The 22,027-nt window shown below is 36.2% G+C and overlaps 1 protein-coding gene across 13 annotated transcripts in view; it reads left to right on the top strand.

Annotated features, from left to right (window-relative positions):
• LOC117419874 (voltage-dependent calcium channel subunit alpha-2/delta-1-like) overlaps positions 1-22,027 on the top strand; it is a 154,289-nt gene that overhangs the window by 17,478 nt on the left and 114,784 nt on the right. For all 13 annotated transcript variants that reach the window (XM_058985858.1, XM_058985860.1, XM_034033191.3 and 10 more), the window contains exon 3: positions 1,478-1,594. In XM_058985858.1, coding sequence (XP_058841841.1) covers positions 1,478-1,594 — 117 coding nt within the window. The remainder of the gene's footprint in view (positions 1-1,477; positions 1,595-22,027) is intronic.

Here is a 22,027-nt window from a genome sequence, read left to right as displayed (position 1 = left end):
ATGCGTTACAGATTGGTTTAATCTTTGAGTACATACAGTACCGAACCATCCATTAAATAATATACGGGACTACCCACTGCTCCAGGGGCTGCTTGCACTAATGAGAACAAAAAATGGCATCGGATCCGAATTTGTTGAATCATAAACAGATGTTGGATCCAATTCTGGAGCTACACATGGCGTAACTAGGGAAACTGACCAATGAGAACGAGAAGTGAACATGTCTGTTTGGCACGAGGTTTCAATACCCTGGCTGTCAAATTTATATACAGCCTAAGATCACAATAATTTTACGAAGAAATGGCAAATTAAAAAATAACAATAATATGAAAACATGTCGATTTATATGCCAGTCTTAAAAATGTATGTGGGCACATTATTATCTTTAGATATATTTTTGGAATATTATGGATTTTTACCGAGGCGGTCGCCTCTGTTAAGTGTTTTTCTCTTGCACCCCATTTTCAAAACAAACTAGTAACTGTCTCACCGTATATCTATAGCAAAAGCTTACCTACACCTTAACCCGCTAATTTCAACGTAACAGGATGAAATGACTGACAGTGAAACTACAGTAGCCTATTAAGGGACCACCGACGTTGACTGACAGCAACACCTAGCCATTCAATGATTCAGAGCGGAACGGAGACGGGACAGAGATGTTTGGTTTTTTTTAGTTACTACTTCGTTATCCTTTTACATTATTTATAGTTACTATTAACGGATATGATTTATGTTTGTTAATAGACATTTTCGTTATTGTTACAGTTAACTAAAAAAAAAAAACACTGGTAGTGACAAAACAACTTGCCGGTTTGACAGCCCTACAGCATGTCCACCATGAGGTATAGTTCAAAAGTGGCAGTAAGTTAACTAAAAAACATAAAAGACCGGAACAGTTAGTAGTCATGGAGGCTATTGGTAGAGTATTGCCAGTATTTGACACAATTACATTTTGCTGAACCCTAGCTGTGCCCTAGGTGGCTCCTCCCCCTTGGGCGCACGGGACGGCAACTCCTCCCTCTTTGGCTCAGAGGCAGGTAGTTGCATTTTCAGGTGGTTTTCAGACTCTTTTTAAAGACAGATGACTTGGGTTAATTGATTATCAATTCTTCAATTGACACCTGGCCACCTGCTGCAAATTCCTTTCAATTATATAAATTAAACACACCTTTTTTTTAAATTTACAAACAAAACCATCACAAAAATACATTAATTTACAGGGGCAGGCCTCAGCTGTGCCACACAGTCTTATCCTGAACAGCCTCTGCCTTAAGTCCTGGGAAAACTGTTTCCCAATCTACATGAGCTAAATGAAAGCTCTTGTGGCAGGTGTTGGCACTGTAGCAGACTGTTGCCAATGACGTTACAATGCATACAATAATAATAATAATAATAAATACAATAATAATAATAATAATTAATAATAATAATAATAATAATAATAAAGAAATGAACTTTACCTTTTGTTCTTTAGGTATTTTTGAAAAACAGGGATTCCTATACAGTGGAAATGAATAATGCTCAGCAGTTGGTGGAAAGTGCAGCCTGGAATATAGAAAAACTACTGCTGAACAGATCAATGGCTTTGGAGGTGAGTACTGAATGTTGTGTTATCTTTCCAAATTTGTGCCAAAACAGACTTTTAATGTGCCAGCATTACACATAATATATGCATTTTTAAGGCTGTTGTGAGTCAACAATTTAGAAGTCGTGGTTATCAAATTCTTTAGTTCATTCTTGTTGAGAAGTACAAGTGGATTACAAGTTATATCTACTGATACGACCACCATATTTACCACCGTCTTAAAAAAATGGACATTTTACATTCAAGGGTCCTTGAATGTAAATATATAGGCTATCTGATCAGTGGTTTCTTTCCCAAAGCTATCATCAAAACTCAAACCTAAATCTATCATCAAAACCTCCGCTGGTTTGTCTGCTTTTTAAGCATAACTGTTTGATCTTTTAAACTGTCCTTGTTATTGATTTTAATAAGCCACATGCAGATTTCATTGTATGATTGGAAGGCTTGTACTGTACTGGATCTAGCAGCACATGACAAGATGAGGTATGAATTTTGGAAGATTTATTTTACGGAATGCTAGTGCATACAGATGTAAAAAAAATGAATGTGAATAATATTGGACCTTAAATTAAAACATATCAAAATCAGAACAAATAATCACAAACCTCATCATTAACCTTAAGTGACTATTCAATCTTTATAAAAGTTTACCACTATAGTTTTGCATGGTCTTTTTGCAGTTTCCCCATGCTTTTCCCATGGTTATACTGTGCATTTACCATAGTTTACCCTGTTTTGCCAGGTTTATTAATATGCTTTACCATACCTCACTATTTTCTACAATGCTTGCCTGTGCTTTACCATGCTTTCACTATGCTTTATCACACTTTTCTATGCTTATACTGTAGATCAATTTATACCTACATTACCCTGTATTGCATCAACCACCTAGCTGTAGTTATTCCAGGATTACCCAGGGGGTTCCCTAGTGCAGAAGTATGCTCTTGTAACATCCAGGGGTGCTTATCCCAGCAGGGTATAACATTATCCCTGCTGTGTCACTGTAACTGTACGTGCTGGGGTTGCCTTGGAAACCCTGAAATATCATGGGCTTATAAAACAAAAGATCTGGATACATTGGCAAGTATAATATTGTAAATGCCCTCTAAAAGCTAAACGATAACATAGATTTCAAGAAGCCTATGAAATCCAGTACAAATTATAACCTAAAAGCACATTAAAAAAAATTCCTCAAAAAATGTGTTCGGTTTATAATAGCATTAACATCCTCCGCAACAGTCTTTACTGAAGATAACTGACCTTATCTTTCATTAAGTGTCCTCACCTTCAGCTCGGCAACCCTAACTGTCTGCTTGATCAGTTATCTAACAAGTAATGACCACTGTGTTGGACATTAATGCTTATCCCTTACCACAGGTGTCTTTTTATATGGAATACTGTATATGAGACACCACGTGGCATATGCAGTACATAGTTAATATATGTTTTTCATTATTCATGGATATATTTGAACACGTTTTAACTTCCTCAAGGGGTAACCAGAGCGTCACTGCATGTCTGAGCATGTATTTCTAACTAATTTGTCTCAGAATCCTTGTTGGAGGATGCCTGGAACTACAGCTGTTCCACACATCTTTAATGTTTCAAGATATTTTTTTCTAACTTTCAAATCCAACAAAGCACAGCTGAAACTACTGTAATTAAAATTTACACAATCATTTTTTAACTTTAAAAGTGCCAGGATTTGCATGAAATTGCAGAAATTTACAAGCAACTACAGCAGCAGAAACAACAGAACTAGAGAATTTTAAGTCTAAGCTGTATTGCAATGACTAGACGTAGCCTTAAGCTGGTGATAATTACTTAACCCCACATGAACTGCCAACCAGGTAATAAAACAACCACTTGAACAACTTTACTTAATTACTGAAGACTTAAATTCTAAACAAACAAAAGAGATACTACATATTAAACTGGGCTCTTGTCTACTGGGTAACAGTCAGAGAAGCAGAGAATAATATAGAATGTCTGATGGCATAACAGATGCAATTTTTGTGTTTTAAAAAAAGTCCCTGGTGGCATGACCACAAATGTTTTAGATGCAAAATGTTCTCATAATTTACTGCCAGGGATGCTTCAGGCAACTAGAACAGTTTTGAAAATGCTCACTGATGCCCTGGCTGACGTCAGTAAAGACTGGTGTAGCCATGTACTGTAACAGTATCCCAGAGTAAGTGTGTGAAGCTACAGTAGGGTCCATTCCCACCCACATCCCAGGGGAAAGTGTTGTCTTATCTTTCTTCTCATAATCAAATAAACACAAATGGTTTAATTTATATCGACTGAACCCACAGATGGTGATGTCTTCAGCAGTGTGATTATCATCGGTGAAATGTTGGGCTACTGGAAATGCAGTGGTGTTAATTCTAATGCTTCATAAATGTTCCACAAAGCGGTCTGCTGTGGGATCAGTTAGTGCTATGAAACATATGCTGCTCGGAAACAAACGGAACGTGAATTAATCTTCAAACTAGGAACTTTGGAACCTCTTGGAATGAACATTCTATTCTGACATCATCATGATGTCATCCACAGAATTCTTGAAAAATAACAAGTTTACTGCACTGTGTTTACTTTTCTTTCTACACAGCAGGAGAAGAGCTTTTGTTTGAAACGTCCTAAAATAAATACATATTTTAATCATTTAAATGTTTTTATTTTTGTACACTGCAGTTATACCTCCTTGAATTACAGAGCTGAATTATGAATGCCAAAAAAAATCTTGATTATTTTAGTATGAACAATATGCTAGTGTTATGTTCCTTATTCTCTTGTTCCTGGGTTAGACTGAAAGTGTGAGATACAATACAGAGCTCATGGATCTTTCTTTTATTGAAAGAATACCACTAACCCCTTTACAGAAGTAATGTGTAACAGGCATCTAAAAATGTACTATATTGCATAAGTACCCCACCTGGCAGCATTTAATCTTCCAGCAGAATGTTTCTTCCAATAATATACCAGCTCAACACATTATTATTATTTATTTCTTAGCAGACGCCCTTATCCAGGGCGACTTACAATTGTTACAAGATATCACATTATACATTATTTCACATTATACAGATATCACATTATTTTTACATACAATTACCCATTTATACAGTTGGGTTTTTACTGGAGCAATCTAGGTAAAGTACCTTGCTCAAGGGTACAACAGCAGTGTCCCCCACTGGGGATTGAACCCACAACCCTCTGGTCAAGAGTCCAGAGCCCTAACCACTACTCCACACTGCTGCCCATAGCTGGGAAATACTTTTTGTTTTGGGCCTTAATGGTTAGAGTTAAGGACTGGCAGTGGTGGTCGTCTGATTTTGAAGCTGTGAAACTTGGATAATACTTCAAACAGGACACATGGGAAAATGCTGACAATTGTTGTTTAGCTTCCAAGTGACATCTGCTTGGACAGGTGGAATGGAATAGCCATGAGCTCCCTTCTGAGCAACCCATGCCAGTGGTGTTCTTGAGTATCAGCCAGAAGTGCTGTTGGCAAGAAAATGTCTCTTGATGGTTTGCATTTTCAGGGGGTAACCATTAATTCTGTCACTGGAGATTGTTTCCACCCCCTAGCAGTCAAAATTCACATTTCTACAAGCAAGTTCTGAAGTTATAGGGTTCAGAATCAGAACCTTCTTAAAAAAGGCAGAACACTGCAATGCATTTATGTTATGCATACAGTATTTTGGAGACTCTTCAGGATTTAAAGATTTTTTTCTGTCACCCAGTTAATACACAGACATTTTAAGCTAATACTTACTAATGTATAACAATTCCAAAGGGAGTCACATTTATTAAGCTAATTGAAGATCAGTCAGACAATCAATCAATCTTTATTTTATATAGGACCTTTCATAGTGGACCACCATCACAAAGCGCTTTACAAGATAGTGAGGAACAATGCATGGGCCGTTATTACCTTTATCAAATTAATAAACAAAGAATGTGTTAAGTTAAGAGACATACAGTGTGATATATGTTGATAGCCAGTGATCAGCCAGTGATGTGTTTGTGTTTGAAGCACAGTAACAGATTCTGAAAGATTGTTGATACTGTAAGAATACAAAATAATCTTTAAAAACATATTCAGCTTTATAACATGGTGACATATACCTGTGATATTGTAGGCTAGACAGAGTATGAGTCATATGGTGCTTGTGTGCTTTCATCAGCTAACAAAATAAAATATATTGTACATTCACCAGTTAAGTTTTTATATTTATATATATATATATATATATATATATATATATATATATATATATATATATATATATATATATATATAAGATAGATAGATATTATGATCTATCAGATTTATAAGTATGTACTGTATTCTGAGGACTTCTCATGTGCACAGCCTTCTTCAACTCATATCAAAGATTCTCAATCGGATTTAGATCGGGACTTTGGCCTGTGACCATTGAGACCTTCACCATGCAGTACAAAACCTATGGCTGAAATGGAAACCCCTGTCCCACTTGCAGCCAATTTACTTTGACTATCTTTGGCAGTCAATCTCAGATTGTGATTAACCTTTCTCACAGTTGTTCTACTTGTTCTTGATAAAAATACCTTGAACTACCTAGAGTCTTGTACTTCTTGATAATAGAAACAGTAGTTGAAATTGGCATACTCAAATGCTTGGAAATCTTCTTGTATCCTTCTCCAGCTTTATGACAATACATCATTTTCTGCCGGAGGTCTTCAGATATCTCTTTACTTTTTCCGCCTGAGGTCTTCAGATATCTCTTTACTTTTTCCCATATTTACTTATTGGTAATGACAGCAATCATCCTATGCCTAACCCCTTTATACTCTCTAAGAATGTTCACCTACAATCCAGCATTTTCTAGACTTGTCTAGAATTACGTATTGCATTATCACAGTGGAATTTCTAGCACCTTGTAGACAATACTGTCATAGCATCAAAGGGTATGAATACTTTTCAATTAGCATTTTTTGAGTTTTGCAAAATAATTGCTGAAATAAATGCAGGCATCTATTTCTTGTAACTTTTTTTGCTCATCCAGAAAAGCAAAACTTTTGCTACAAAAGATTTTTCCTTTGTGTGTGTGTGTGTGTGTGTGTATATATATATATATATATATATATATATATATATATATATATATATATATATATATATATATATATATATATATAATAGCAGCATTATGAAAGCATCCTGAATACCACATTTGATCTCTATAGTGTATGTAACGTGTTTGTTTTAACTTGCTCGAAAAGTAAATGTCTTTTAGTCTATTTATTATATTTATGACAATATTACAGAGTATCTACTTAGTATTTAAAACTGCTTAATGTACAAAGTTGTCCGTTAGTGGTAATACTGTGGAAGAATATGCCGTTTTCTTTTTAACTGGATTTTTGAAATACTGCATTTCAATCTAACACCACTATTGTGTTTCTTGTCTAATCGAAGAGGGACATTGGAAATACCTGCTAGCTGTTATTTTTTTCCCGTTGTTGATGCAATTAATTGTTTAGGCCCTCCTTCCTTCTGAATAGTGGGGATTCTTGTATTTGCAGCACTTGCAGGAATGATATGAAGCCCCCCCCTAAACAAACAGGACACCACTGGCAGGGCTGTCTCCTGATCTTGCTTCAGAAGTGAGATAACCTGCTGGTACCTTCCTCTTGCTGATTTGACTAGATTAGAAATTCCAAACAGTACCAGTCCTGAAAAGCCCTCTATACATTATATACCGGTATATATGTGTATATATATATATATATATATATATATATATTTTTTTTTTTTTTTTTTTTTTTGTGGGTTGTAGTAGTATATAGAGGGAGTCTATATACTATTCAGATACAAAAATCAGATGTTCGTATTCGCTACAAATGACAAAAATACCTTGCACTTATTTATCGTCCCACCAGAATTTGCGCGACAGTTTCAAAAAATGGCAAATGAAAAAGAGCTCTGTGTGATATCTGAGATTTATATATATATATATACACAATATATATATATATATATATATATATATATATATATATATATATATATATATATATATATATACATACAACAAACACAGAATCAGCACAGCAGCTCTTGAGCCTCTATTTAAAAGTTTTAGATACCAAAAAGTAAACAAACCAGATTATGCCCAAGCACACATAGTGCTCTCTGTGGAAAGACATCTGGGACAAAAATGCGTTGTGCTGCTTTAGAGCGAGCCAGAATCTCTTGGGGCAGAAAAAAGGCAAGTACGCCATTCTGAAATGCCTATCTGAAGCGGTACCCAACTTTCTACCCAACTCAGAAAGACAGCACACATAACAATCACAGTCAGTGAGGCAAAGCAACAAGACCAAGAAATAAATGTTTTATACATAAATGGGTGTGGAAATCCATTACTTGGTACAGGACATGTTGCTTCCTCAACCGCCACAGCTTAACTGAGCTCCAAAGAACCAGTTAAATGAAAGTTCCTTCGGTTCCTACTAGTGACGTGACAATTATCATTGCAGACTGCGGAAGGACACAACAAAGGTGAAGCGGTAATCAATGTACAATATTTTCATTTGGGCCACGGCTCAAAAGAGCCCATTTTCTAATGCTTCGGTTGGTTCCAAGCAGGTTATACTGTAGGTTGATTAAATCAGTCGCTAAATCAAGTAGACAAACGTTTTGGCTAGTGTTCTATTACCGTTATATGGGGTCACAAACCCCAAGCTGGAGGGGGGAGGGGGTGATCTGTGGAGCATAATGAAAGGGTTTTGCTTGGAAGTGTCAGTACAGCATGCCCTGGATGGCACTTGTCTCAGTGAAGTGAAGACAAAGGAAGCATGTCGGCACTCTTTGCTGTGCAGATGGCCCCTTCCTGTGTTAATGATAAGGCTGCTCAGCAGAAAGATGTAGATGATCATACTGGCCCCGGCAGGGTGCTTTTTCTGCTTACAGATAATAACCACAGTTTCTAGTCTGGATGTTTCACAAATAAACCTTCATGAGATGCACTTATTAACCTGCAGAGAATAGACTGAAGTATACCTGTATTTTTTTTTTTTAAATATAGCTATTTCCTGGTGGAAAGAGGCATCTTTAAAACAGTAAATAGTCATAGTACTCAATACTACTTGTTCTTCATAGTAGATTCAGCGGGACGATGTTGTGAACAAGCTTCCTTTATCAAGGTACATTTTTTCTCGGCCTCTTGCTCCACTGGTGATGACGATGGGGTGGCTGGTGAGAGGTCTTGTTTTAGATTTTTTAGTTCAGGTGCTGTTTCTTCTCTATTCAGCACATTTACAAGGCTCATTTTAGAGGTGAATATGTTAATTGGATCATATATCCATATATGCCAGTACCAGACGGGGTCGACGACCAAGTGTTACAAATCTTATAGCAGCTAGAAATGCTTATACACTCATTCCACATTAATTGGGTTTGCTGTGTGGGATGTGCTATTACTATGTTACTGACTTGTGTTCAGTGTAATCAACCGTCCTGTATCCGGAGTTTGAGAGGACTGAGGAGTTTAGCAGTAGAACGTCTGAGAGGATGGTATGAGCTTGTCTGAATTTGACCTGGAATAGGCATACATGTAAAGTAAACCCTATTATAATTGGTAGTATTCCCGTCTGTTTTTGAGACCTTTCTACAATTCTGCTCTACCGTGTTCAGCTTGAGAAAATAAATGGAACCCTGCTTGCACATTTTCTGTGGCATTTGGTTCCAGCAAGCCTATATTTTCAATAGAGAAATTTTCATACGAGCAGCAAGGTGGGAAGTAAAAATGTAAATGACACAGACAGAAATTCAATATGACGGCTAATATATATGGGTATACAAGATACTGACAAGTGTATTAACCGAATTCATTTAGAGAGGACACAATTAGAAAGTACGATGGCTAGTCTGTTTAAAAGACTATTTACTCTGTCTAGTTGTGGCCCTTGCAAGATTGTCATCTGATTTAAATTTTTTTCTTAATGATAGCTGAACGGAAAGAGACAACATCAAAAAACACGTTTGCTACATTCTGAACATGGCCTATGTCTACTTTTAACTATGTGAGGCATGAGAAGCAGCCCTTTTGGTTTGAAAAGTTTAAGGAAACTTCAGTTTCTACAGACTGTGCTTCCAACCTAATAATAAGTCAGTGTCTCATAGTGGGATCTAAATGATCTAAAATACTTTCCATGTAGAACAATCCCAAGGGACCATCCAAAAGTAAAGACCTTCTCAATAATTTTATTTTTCTTATAACTTATTTGTGCCAGAGAGTTTCCATGACTTTTTATTAAAATCTAAGACTATTATACATACATTTCATTCAGTATGTATAGCTTTGTACTGTATTTGTATGTTGCTATTGTGATTCAGTGCTATGCAATGTGCAGTAAATATGCTGAAGAGCTGCTGTGGAGCGACTGTGGCAGAGTGTGGTGTAGTTGTGACAAAGCCTTCACTATCTTGCCAGTTTGCTTCCATCTCAACAGCCTCTTTATATGTCCAAGCACCTGCAGACTATGTTTGATGAAATATGTATATTTATTGTATAGTGGAATTGTAATCATTACACCTGGGCTATATAACCTTCCTTGGATACATGTTTGGGCCACATAAAGTGCAGTAGGCTATGCTGTCACTTGTAGCCGAGTGTGTGAGCCATCTTATAATATTTCTATATAACATCAGCAATACGTGAAAAGATTCCACTTTTGTTTAGCAGTAATTGTTTTTTAAAAGCCTCAAAGGTTCCCTTAGCTTTGAAAACATTTCATTAAAAGTGCCTACATTTTTAAGGGTATTACATTTCCATGAGCATTTCACCGATACAAGACAATGAGCTGTAATCCCTATCCTTTTGCCTGGAAGTAATATCCAATGGACACTACTTTGTATCCCTTGTTTATATTTCTCCGGGAAGATCAAAAGTGGTGTTCATAAGGCTGTTGAAAAGCAGTATCTTGTTTATCATAGCTCTTAGGATAAATGTATGATTGCAACTGATATTAGATGGATAGAGTTAAATTACATTCTCCAATAGCATCCTCTATATCACACTCCCAGAGTCAGATCTACATGTAACAATATAAATATAAACATTTCGGTCTGACTGGTGTTGCAAAATGCGTGATACATCGAAATAAAATACATCCAGCATTATTTTAATATTCCACAGTGACACATAAACATGTCCTATCACAGTGTACTTCATCACGAGAATGTCGACAGAAAGATTAAACAGAACTATTGCCTAAGGTCATATGGCTGTCTTCAAGCCTATTTGATACATATTTAGTGACCTTAGTCATCTTTCAAACGTATGCTTTATATTCATTGCCATGAAGTAAAAAAAAATCTGATTTACCAACCTTTTCCACCTCCAGACAGAACTCAACAGGTTGCAAAGATTTTACATAGACTTTAAAGAGACTTGGGGGCAGATCAAGTCTAATATTATATTGTAATTGTGACATATTAATTATTGTATGTTTTAACAAATGTACTGCACTGCAACCTTCTAAACAATCACAGTGAGGTAAAGCACAATCTGCAAAATATTTTTGTAGATTATAGTTGATGATTATATTTGGCTCCTTGATATACAGACAAAAAACATGCTATAGAAGGTCTGCAAATCTTCAGAAAAAAAGCGATGGTGCAAGAAATGTAAGTTAGATCTATTCCACCGCTTACAGTACATAGAATGATACAAGTTTAACTTCTGAAATGTTTTAATGTTAAACTACAATTTGTTGTTGTTTTTTTAATGTAAAATTATATAAACAGCTGTAAATGTACAACATTTTTAAATGTTTTTTCAGTTGTGTTACTTTTCTAATGTTGCTTTGTTCTGTTTCTTTATTTTACTGCAGTAGGTTGTGTGCTTTCCAACTTAAAATGATGAGGACAAATCTCACTGTTACCGAACTGCACTGCTTCTCATACCAAGTTCTCAGTTCTTATTTACTGTTGGTTTTGTCTGTGAATACAGAACTCATTGTGTTGTTTGAATTATTGATGAGGAGTTTTGTCAAATGCGAGATAAATCAGCATCGGGTTCCACTGTAGTTCCAATATGTTTAATTGTACGGTCGTCAGGCACACAGTTTCCTGGATAAAACTGTAGGATAAGATATACTTGGAAATACAGCACCTGCTGATATGCACCCATGGGTGAGGAGCAGGAGCAAATACAACACATGGTTGAGATGTTTAGGAATTTGATTTACTTTTCAATAGCTTGCCTTTTTGTGACTGAAATTGTTTTCAAGGTTTCAAGGCTGAAAGACTGTATTCAAAAAGCACAAATGTTTTCTAATGCGTTTGTACTGTTCTGTCATTTCCACTTGTTATGAATATAGTCCTACATTGAAGTATTTGCAATTCATTTTGCATAGTGTATATAGGAGAAATCCCTACAGATAAGTGTCTATTTCTGCTATTTAGGACCGTTTATTCTTGCAGTATAATGGTTTTAGATAAAACTTTAAACCTTCTATACTTGTGTCTGCCAGTCTTGACTTTAGATTTGCTGATTTAATGTATTTTTGCAAATATTGCATCAACCCACAGACTGGGTGCTACTGGTATAGAAGTTGTTGTGTATAGTCATCAAAATTCAAAAGTAAGATAGAAATAGTAATCATTGTATATTCTATATAATTATAGAATATACTGATGATTGTTATATACTGTATGATTATTATAATCAAGCATTGTATTTTCCAGTTCATTAAAGCATGTAAGTGGCCTCATTCATTTTGACCCAGATTTTCTCAATTTAAAACAGCACTGTTATGATTATTAACTTTTTTTTCTTATTCATAGCTATATTTAAAATTGACATTTTATCCCCAAAAGAAATATACCTCTTTTTTTACAAAATGAAGTGCTACAGTATACGTGTTAATGGGCTATTGTGACACAGTAAGCGCAGCAGAATGATGAAGAGGTCGGATTTTCTATCTTAGCATGTTTATCCCTTGGTCCTTGCAACTGTATTAAGAGCTGTATAAAACAGAAGAGGTCATCTGTTCTCAGTTTCATATCTTAAATATTGTCTTACCATTCGTGCAGCGAAGAGAAAGTGTTTAAATTGCCTGAGGTGTAATCCAGTTCCATTGACATGTCACATCATGTAGCCTATCCATTTCTCTCCAGGTCAAAAGCTTGTAGCATAATTAAAACCCTGAATTATTTATGCGGATTGCTGACAGATTAGTTAGAGGTAGATAGAGTGTGACAGTGAGATGGACTCCCTTCTGTTAGATTTAGTTCAAGTGATGTATTAGTGATGTGTTTCACTCTTTTGTGAGGATAACAGAAACTAAAAAAAGATGCATGTTAAAATAAATGACATGACAGAATTAATTGCATTCTGTCCATTTATACAGCCCAGGGATGCATTTTTCCTCATTTAAAGTGTATTAAGAATGTGACCTTGTTAGTCATTGCAAATTGTACAGGTTTTAATTTTAGGAAGAACTGTATGTATTTACTAGAAACATATATTGGGGGCATGGAATTATATACTGAATTAACCTGGCTAAGTTTGTATTTCTGGTTATTTATTTATGTATTATGAATACTGTAGACAGCAGGCAGCATAAAGAGATTTGGCATGCTTATTTTTAGAAATAGCTGAAGATAGTCATACCCTGTTATTAATTCTTGTCACTCTAACCCTTTCGTTATTGTGTTATTTACAAGGGTACGGTTAAATAAATGGTTATGTGCTATGCTGTCTCCTCGAGTTTCCTCGATTTTCTAATTGCCCTAGACCTCACACTTGTAGTTTATTTTCCTATCTTGTTCTGTCTTATTTATCTTCATGGTGTAGAGTTGGCTGTATTACAGATATAGAACTCAAGATACCATGCTGCTGAAGAAGTGTTTGGCATTGATGGATAGTGTCTGTGGGAGATCATTCTTTCAGACCTGGCTCACCAAAAAAGCAGTCTGTTTTAAACCAGCTGTCAAGCATGAGAATTTGTCTAAGCTCCTAACTATGCGCAGACTCAGGTGACCTCAAGCTCAGTGTGGCTCAGGTCGGACATCTCATAACAGCAGTAAATTAGCACAACATGAATGAATGAATTAGTAACGTACATGTTTTTTGTCTTTGAAATACTGGTAAGTGTGAGCTTCAGGTCTAATGGAATTATAATAGGTTCTGTTCTATTTATACATACACTTTACATAAATTAGATTCCTTTCCACCTCCCCAACTCGGGAACACATTAATTTCTAAATGGTAAACAATGGAAAAAGAGTATTGAGCAATAAAAACACAATTTGCTGATTGGGAAACCTATCATCACAAGGGGGTTATTCTAGATAAAACATTTTTTTAGTTCACTTATCCCACTTTTCACAAAAGCGGATGCTTGTTTTATAGCTAATTACATAAGGCCAGATGCTGCACTTTGACATTTCCCTGGGCTTCACAGATTGTTTCCCTTTTGTTGGCAAGGAACACAATTCTGTTTTTCAAATGTTTTTAAATGGATAAAACAAAGCAAAACAAATCTTTTGATTATTGAATCACTCCTTTGTTGTGCCAGCTTATTACAGTATATACCAGCTTATTTGTTTCAAATTTCATATCACTTTCCCGCTGCAGAATATGTGCAAAGTCAATGAATAACATTACAATAATGTTTCACTATTTGATCTACATTGCGAAAGGTTGCAGAACCTCTCCTCACAATTGAGAAGTGTAAATAGGACACAGTGTGCAAGTAAATCTGCCTTGTTCCTGTAAAGCTACACATCTCACTCCACATACAACATACAGGAGTCTATCTGAATTTTAAACAGCGGTGTATATTAGTATTGAATGCTCTGTATTTTATTATATTTATGGGGTTAAACCCCCAGATTCTAGAGAGTTTAGATCAGCCACTGTTTCATTACATTGTGAAAATAGACTCCAGTGGTAATAAAAAGACAATTCTGCATGTATAGTTCATATAGTTTACTCTGTAACTATGTTTAGAACAAAACAGATGAACTTTACATTTACACTAAAACATAATTTATTTTTTAGCGGTTCCTTTAAGTACTGCGCCATTGGGTGTCATTTTATCCTAATTATGCTAATATTTAGGATGTCATGCATCATAAGAACTGTACTATCTTTTTTTTTTTTTTTTTAAATTCAATTTAATTTAGTCGTCGCCAATGGATTTTTTTACCCCATTTTTCCCAATTTGGAATCGCCAATTGTATGTATTGGTCTCGGTCCACCGCTGCAACCCCATGCCGTGTTTGCGAAACAGCAGCAGACACACGTGTCCTCCAAAATGTGCCCTATAGTGCCAGAGGACAACACAGACCTGTAGTGCCAGAGGACAATACAGATCTGAATGGCTCCACAGCAGACCCACAGGCACCCTGCCAGCCACAGGAGACACTGGTGCGCGGTGAACCGAGGATTACCCTGCCGACCTGAGCCCTCCCTACCTAGGCGGCGCTCAGCCAATTGTGCTCCGCCCCCTGGGAATTCCCGGTCATGGTCGGCAAATGACATAGCCTGGACACAAACCAGCGATCTCCAGGTTATAGGGCTCATCCTGCACTCCAGGCGGATCGCCTTTATTGAATGCGTCACTTGGGAGCCCCAAGAACTGTACTATCAATTAAACATGCATTGTATCCAAAAGGGTGTTTACAACAATTTGTAAGATTTACAGAATGATATTACAGAAATGATCCACTTTTACTTAATTGTGGCCATCTGGATGTACAAAAAATGTAACTAGATAATAAATAAATAGCTATGAACACACTGAAACTTCTTCAGTACAGACAGCAAAAATACTGGGCACTGGTAGTTTCTTTTTAGAAGACTAGCGATCAATGTCAGTTGAAATAAGTAAGCACTTAAAGCACCAATATGGCAAAAACAAATGTTTCCAACTATTAAGACTTTTTTTTTTTTTTTAAACTAAGCCAGTATTTCAATTACTGCAGCACAGTTTCCCTCCAATAAAACTTAGTTTCTAGTGGCTGCCGTGGTTAGGGCAGGGGAAATCTAAAGTTGAATACTCTTTCAAATGTAGTCAAATACACTCCAAAAACTAGGCCACCCCTTGTTTATGTAGAGAGGCAGGGGACCTCTAAGTCCTTCACACAAGCCCCTTCAATTAAAAGTCAATAGTCACAAGTGCAGTTTAAAATTGCTTTTTTTCAAAGCAGTTTTATTGATAAAGTATAAAAAGAGCACCACATGACTCTAATGTAGCAGAAGAAAGTTAGAATTAGAGAGAAGGCAATGTCAAGTATTTAGGGTCTGTAGAGAGACTAAAACTATACAAAGACAACCACACCATGGAGAGCATGGAAAAGGACACACAGGAAGCGTGATAACTACACAAAGAAATATACAATGTGAAAAAAGGAAACAAATATAAAACCACAAAAACACCAAAGGCAAAATATGCAAAATAAATGTGCAAACAAATATCAAATCCACAAGTAAAACGACGTGACCAATTCCTGCGTCTCCACTACATGCAGGCCGTGGTGGGTTTGCATTTGGTTGTCAAGTTACAGGATTAGTAATCATAAATAAGCAAATAAACAGTAAGTAAACAACAGCAATCGGTAATAAACAGTAATTGTGCTGTTCAACCTGTTCACAATATCAAGCCATCATTTTATTGTGTGTGGGTGTAAGGAGTGTCATTGATTAAAAAATGATATGTAACTATATACCACCGTTATGAATCTTGAATAAGAAATATTGCAAAACTAGGTTAGCTCAATAATGTATTAGTTAGCTAACGTTACTATTGATATGATAATTTTATTTCAAACCGAGATCAGATTTCTACATGTTAATATTATACAGGAGTCTCCTGTGTATAGGAACACCTCCTAAGAGACCACTGGCTTAGTTAACAACCTTATGATGAAACAGAATTTTTCCACTGTAAATGCTCCGCCTAAAGGAACAGGAACTTCACTTAAAAGAACATCGTTTTGTTACTGATAGCGATTGGTTGCTAACCAATTCAGTACTGTTTTGTAACCTGATAACTCGTCATCATCAAACTGAAATGGTTTATTCAATCTTTTCAAAACGGACTTGTCATCGCAAGAGTAATCTAGAGCTGCTGCTGTGTTTAATGTGTGTAGGGCAGTGCTGTGTTAATAACCGTTGTTACAATTCATTCTCGTATGCATAATTACTGTTGGAGACACTGCTGCATTCTTACCAGATGTAGCGGTGTTTTGTTAATTTAGTTCTCTTATTCTGTTAATTTCACATGTTGATGCATGTGTGTCATGACTTAATTACTAAATACATTTGTATTTAATGAGTCATATTGTGATTGGCCTCGCCGTATTATGTCCGTTGGTCAGCTCTGTCTTAGAGAACACTTCGGCTAAGAAAACACTTTGCTTGCTTCCTGAGGGATGTTCTCTTAGCCAGATATACTGTACCTTGAAATGGACGTAAGAAAATACAGAGTACATTTTAGTGTAACGTCTATCCTGGTGGTCTGTATAGAGAGTGTGGTAGCTATTACACAGACCAGCTCCACTCATATGCATGGGCAAACACTCCATTTCATGCAAATTGCCACCACAGCCATCTATAAGCACACTGAGAAGCCTTGTGGGAGAAAGATAAACAGTGGCAGCAGTTGTTTGGTTTGTTAATGTAAGATATTTTGAAAACTGGAACACTATAGACTTAAAAATGAACCTGTCAGTGGCTAGATGAAAGACCTTTCATCACCTGGCATGCTCACTACATCATAATTTAGGATATCTATGGTATTTACTGTACATGCTTGCAAACATTGTTCTTGAGTTATTTACACTTTTAGCAGTATTACAGAACAATCTAAATGGAAAAAAAACACTGTAGTTGAGAATAAATTGTGATGCAGTTAATTAAAGAATAGTAATATCATATAATGTGAAAATGCAAGTGCATAATTAGAAAACACTGTGAATACAGCTAAAAATGAAAAAAGGCCATGGTCAAAGGTATTTAAAGACATTTAATTTATTTTACACATCCAGACAGTATTTTAATATTACTGTATGTATTTGTTAACTACATATTCCCGTTTTGCTAAGCTAATGGGTTTAACTCATCTGGGACATGGGTTCCCAAACTTTCTTGGCTCAAGGCCCTCCATGACATCAGGTATCATCACTGAGGACCACCCACCCGATGAATCCATAGAACTGGAGAACCTTGCACCTTACAGTGTTCATGGAGATGTCACACACTCTGGGTTCTGATTGCCTGTAGTTTGAGACTCATTAGACAGCCATTCCAAGGCTATATTGTTTGGAACACCCACAAATCCAAACTGAATATTTTTATTTTGATACCTTTAGTTTGATAGGTTGTTCATTTGTACCAGTAGGAGTGGCACTGCTTTCATTATGGTCAGTGTCATTTCTTGGGCGCTTGAGAAACCGCTCCATAATTACTGCACACTGACTGCAAATGCAACACAAGCCTAACTGTAGAGGTAAGCGGCTTGGTTTATTTTATTTATGTAGGGGGAAGAAAATACATCAATAATTTATACTGGAAAAAAAAAAAATTTGGCAGAAATCCTGCGTTTATTTTTTGATGTTATAATTATGAAGTACATCAATATTTTGTTATTCTTAGAATTAACCCTTTTTTGTTCTATAATGGTACGTATTGTTAGCACGGGCATGAGCTGACATCAACATTACATTCAAAATAACCCAAAACAGCAGCATTCATGTAAATGAATGGCTCCCCAGATAGGGGGAAACATCTTGCAGTCACCCAGGGGTCCCTGGCCCCCAGTTTGTTTACCCCTGATCTAGGGGTTTTGTTAAATTTGTGGATATACATCAGTTCCTAATATTACAGAAGAGAACAAAAAATACTGTCCTAAACACCAGTGTAATAAATGAGATTCCCCTGAGAATACTTACAGCCAGTACTGGCACAATAAATCGTAACAACTTTCTTGCAGCCTTTGGTATTGTCAGATGCTCCAAATTGGGTAGTTTGCATTCACTACCTGCTGTACAGAGGAGTCTAGTGGAACTGAGCATCTGTGCTTCCATCTTAAAGCAGTGCCCCTCATTTGTCTTGTTCAGTAAGGCTTTTCTACAAAAACTGCTTTGTGAGGAAGGTTGTACAAAGATGGTTTTGGTAAATGTGTGCTAGCAGCATTGCTCTGACACACATTCTGATTCAAGTAAATAGAGCAGAGATGGGTATTGAAATTTAAATAAGAAATGTTCATATGGTAGGTCCAAACTGGGGTTTTGAATACAGGATCTCTAATGAAAACAGAGATGACAAATTGCCATGTGCCTGTGCTGTAAAGGAGGTGGTTTTCATATCAAAGGTGCAACAACAATTGTAACTGTAATACATCTTTAACCATGCACCACAATGGCAAGCTCAGCTGGCTGTGGATTGCAGGATTTTGAGTTCTGTGCATGACTACAATTGTGAGAATATACACAAAGCTAAAATTAGAGCCCTACTCTGTCTTCCAGTCCTAAAGTGGGGAAGCATGACTGCATGTGAAAATCAAGTAACTGCACTCCTTTGGCGTTCTAACACTCAAGAACAACACTCTACATTATGTAGTATTCCAAAATATAACCATGGACCCTGTTAATATATTTATTTAGTATTGGTTTACTCTAAAAAGGAATACAAAATAAAACAAGTGAAAAGCAAATGCTAAACTTGGCTGAAGGCTTCAGTCCCCCTTAGGGGAATGTAGCTGATGGTATTGTTCAAACCTGAACATAATACTAAAACATGGCCAGGCAAAGGTTGGCAAGCAACTACCAAAACCAACAATAAGGCACGAAATTCAGATTAACAAGCTGAGATAATGAAGCATATATGGAAGCAAAGGTCAGTATATTAGGTCTATAAACAAAAATGCAATCCCTCTTTCTTAATTATAAGATCCAGTAAGAATATAAGAACATAAGACAGTTTACAAATGGGAGGAGGCCATTCGGCCCATCTTGCTCGTTTGGTTGTTAGTAGCTTATTGATCCCAGAATCTCATCAAGCAGCTTCTTGAAGGATCCCAGGGTGTCAGCTTCAACAACATTACAGGGGAGCTGGTTCTCGCAATTCTCTATGTAAAGTGTCTCCTATTTTCTGTTCTGAATGCCCCTTTATCTAATCTCCATTTGTGACCACTGGTCCTTATTTCTTTTTTCAGGTTGAAAAAGTCCCGTGGGTCGACATTATCAATACCTTTTAGAATTTTGAATGCTTGAATCAGATTGCCGCGTAGTCGTCTTTGTTCAAGACTGAATAGATTCAATTCTGCATATTACATGCCTTTTAAACCTTTTTTTTTTAACAAATTAACCTCTGCATATAATTTATAGCAAAGTACATTAGAAGTGAAGGTGGGATAACACATTGCAGGTATCTTTAAAGTGCATGTAAACTTTGGAATATCTTACCATCATATGTTTCTGAATGTACAGGATATTACGTTTTAAGCATAGTAAACAAACCAGTTTCGGTTTCCAACTATGTTATGTATGTCATTGCACATGTTATATCCATGCAATTCACATCAAGGCTAGGCATCTGCTGACAGGTAGAGGAATCATTCTGAGTAGAATTCATTTCTCCTGAACAGATGACTTAAAATCTGGTGATGGTAAATTATTCATTCGTTATGATCCAAGGGATACATTACACTGGCATTGATTTACTGTTGAGGCAGTCAGCCAATGTTCCCCTTACCCCATGGGGAGCTATACCACAGTTTAAAATGTCAATAGAAATACAGTCTGGCCAATAGCAGTGCAGGTAAGGAGAAGATGATGTATTTTCTCTGCAACAGAGAGATCTTTTCTCATAAGCCTGAGGGTTTTCTTCATTATCTGAGCTGCATTCATCTGTCCAACCTTTTTTTTTTTTTTTAACTATCTGAAAGGAATTGTAGCTTACAAATTAAGTCTAGACATTTCCCCACACCATGCACATACATTGACTATAGAGGACTCAAATGTGTAATTTTGAAAGATCTATGTTTTTAGCAAACTTGTATTTTCATATACGTTAAATAAATCTCTGTTTGCAGGCCTTGCTTTCAAATAGTCTTGCACTTTCATTTTCATTTCACTTGGAGATTGTAACTGTCCCCACTCCTTCAGGGCCTTCTTTCATGTCAGTAGCCAAATAGCTGCAATCCATTATGCCTGACGTGCTTTGCAGCATGTAAGATGCTTGATCTCCAAGACACTGCTGAAGTGAAATGACCTAGGATCTGCAGTGTAAAAGATTTCCTGGAATGCAAAGCAAGCAAACAAGAGAACTTTCTTATACCAAGTATAGCACTAAATGTCATGCTTTAAAATGAAAATGCACGTTCTTTCGAAACTGCAATTTTGATACCTGTATAGTGAATGGAAGTGAACAACATGTAAGATTTATGAAGACTTTTGTTAGGCACAACCACTTTGAAGTGACAGTATGCTGATTTCTGGTAATTTACTTCATTCTGTATACTTTAAAAAGAACAAAAGAAAATATTAAAAAAAACTGTATAAATAAATACAGGTTTGACAATGGCTTATGTAGACAGCAGGTACAGATAACATCATTACATTTTTATTCGTCCCATGACTTAATGGTCGTTGCAATTAGACATAGTTACGTTGAAGTAGATTAATCATGGTAGGGGAGAAATGTAATATACATGTGTTATATGTTTTCTGCTTCCATAGGACTTAATGTGTAAAATTGCATTAGCAGGGCCTGTGACGTTGTTTTTCTGTTGTGGGGTTGCTGCCAAGTTGATCCAGGGGGGTTTCAGCAGCAGTGATGCCAGTTAACGACATGTCTGGGAAAGAGCATTAGTGTCAAGGAAAGTTCACTGGCACAATATTCTGCACATAAATGTACCCTTCAGTTATTAAACCGTGCCTGATGAAATTCTGTCTGTTTATTTTTTTATTCTGATTATCAAAAGAAAAAGTTGGCAGTGCATTTAAAAAAAAAAAGTGGAATTCAAAGAACGTTTCATTTCAACCTGTCAGGAAGGTTTTCAGCAATGGTGGTGATCTCAATATTACATGGAATGACTTTGTATGTCAAAGGCTGGCTTTGTTCCAGAGTTAATAGTTAATGGCTTTGGAAGGTAGAATCTATTGCATATGGCTTATAAAAAGAATATATAGATGCTTCTCACATACTGAATGGTTATATAACATCTATTAAAGTGGATGAGGTTGTTTTTTAAGCAGAATGCTATCCTATTTTTGAAATTGTGCATGGGTTTGAAGTATAGCGATATTAAGATGGTAGGATCTACCATCAAGTTTTCCGGTTGTTCCATTTAAAAATACACCAATCAGAAACTACTGAACCAAAGTCATTGTATTTATCTTGCTCTTAATTGTATTATTACTTGTACTGTGATACT

Source organism: Acipenser ruthenus, chromosome 14 (genome assembly GCF_902713425.1).
Source record: "Acipenser ruthenus chromosome 14, fAciRut3.2 maternal haplotype, whole genome shotgun sequence".
Lineage (NCBI taxonomy): Eukaryota > Metazoa > Chordata > Actinopteri > Acipenseriformes > Acipenseridae > Acipenser > Acipenser ruthenus.
This window is presented reverse-complemented; position numbering and strand designations above follow the sequence as displayed.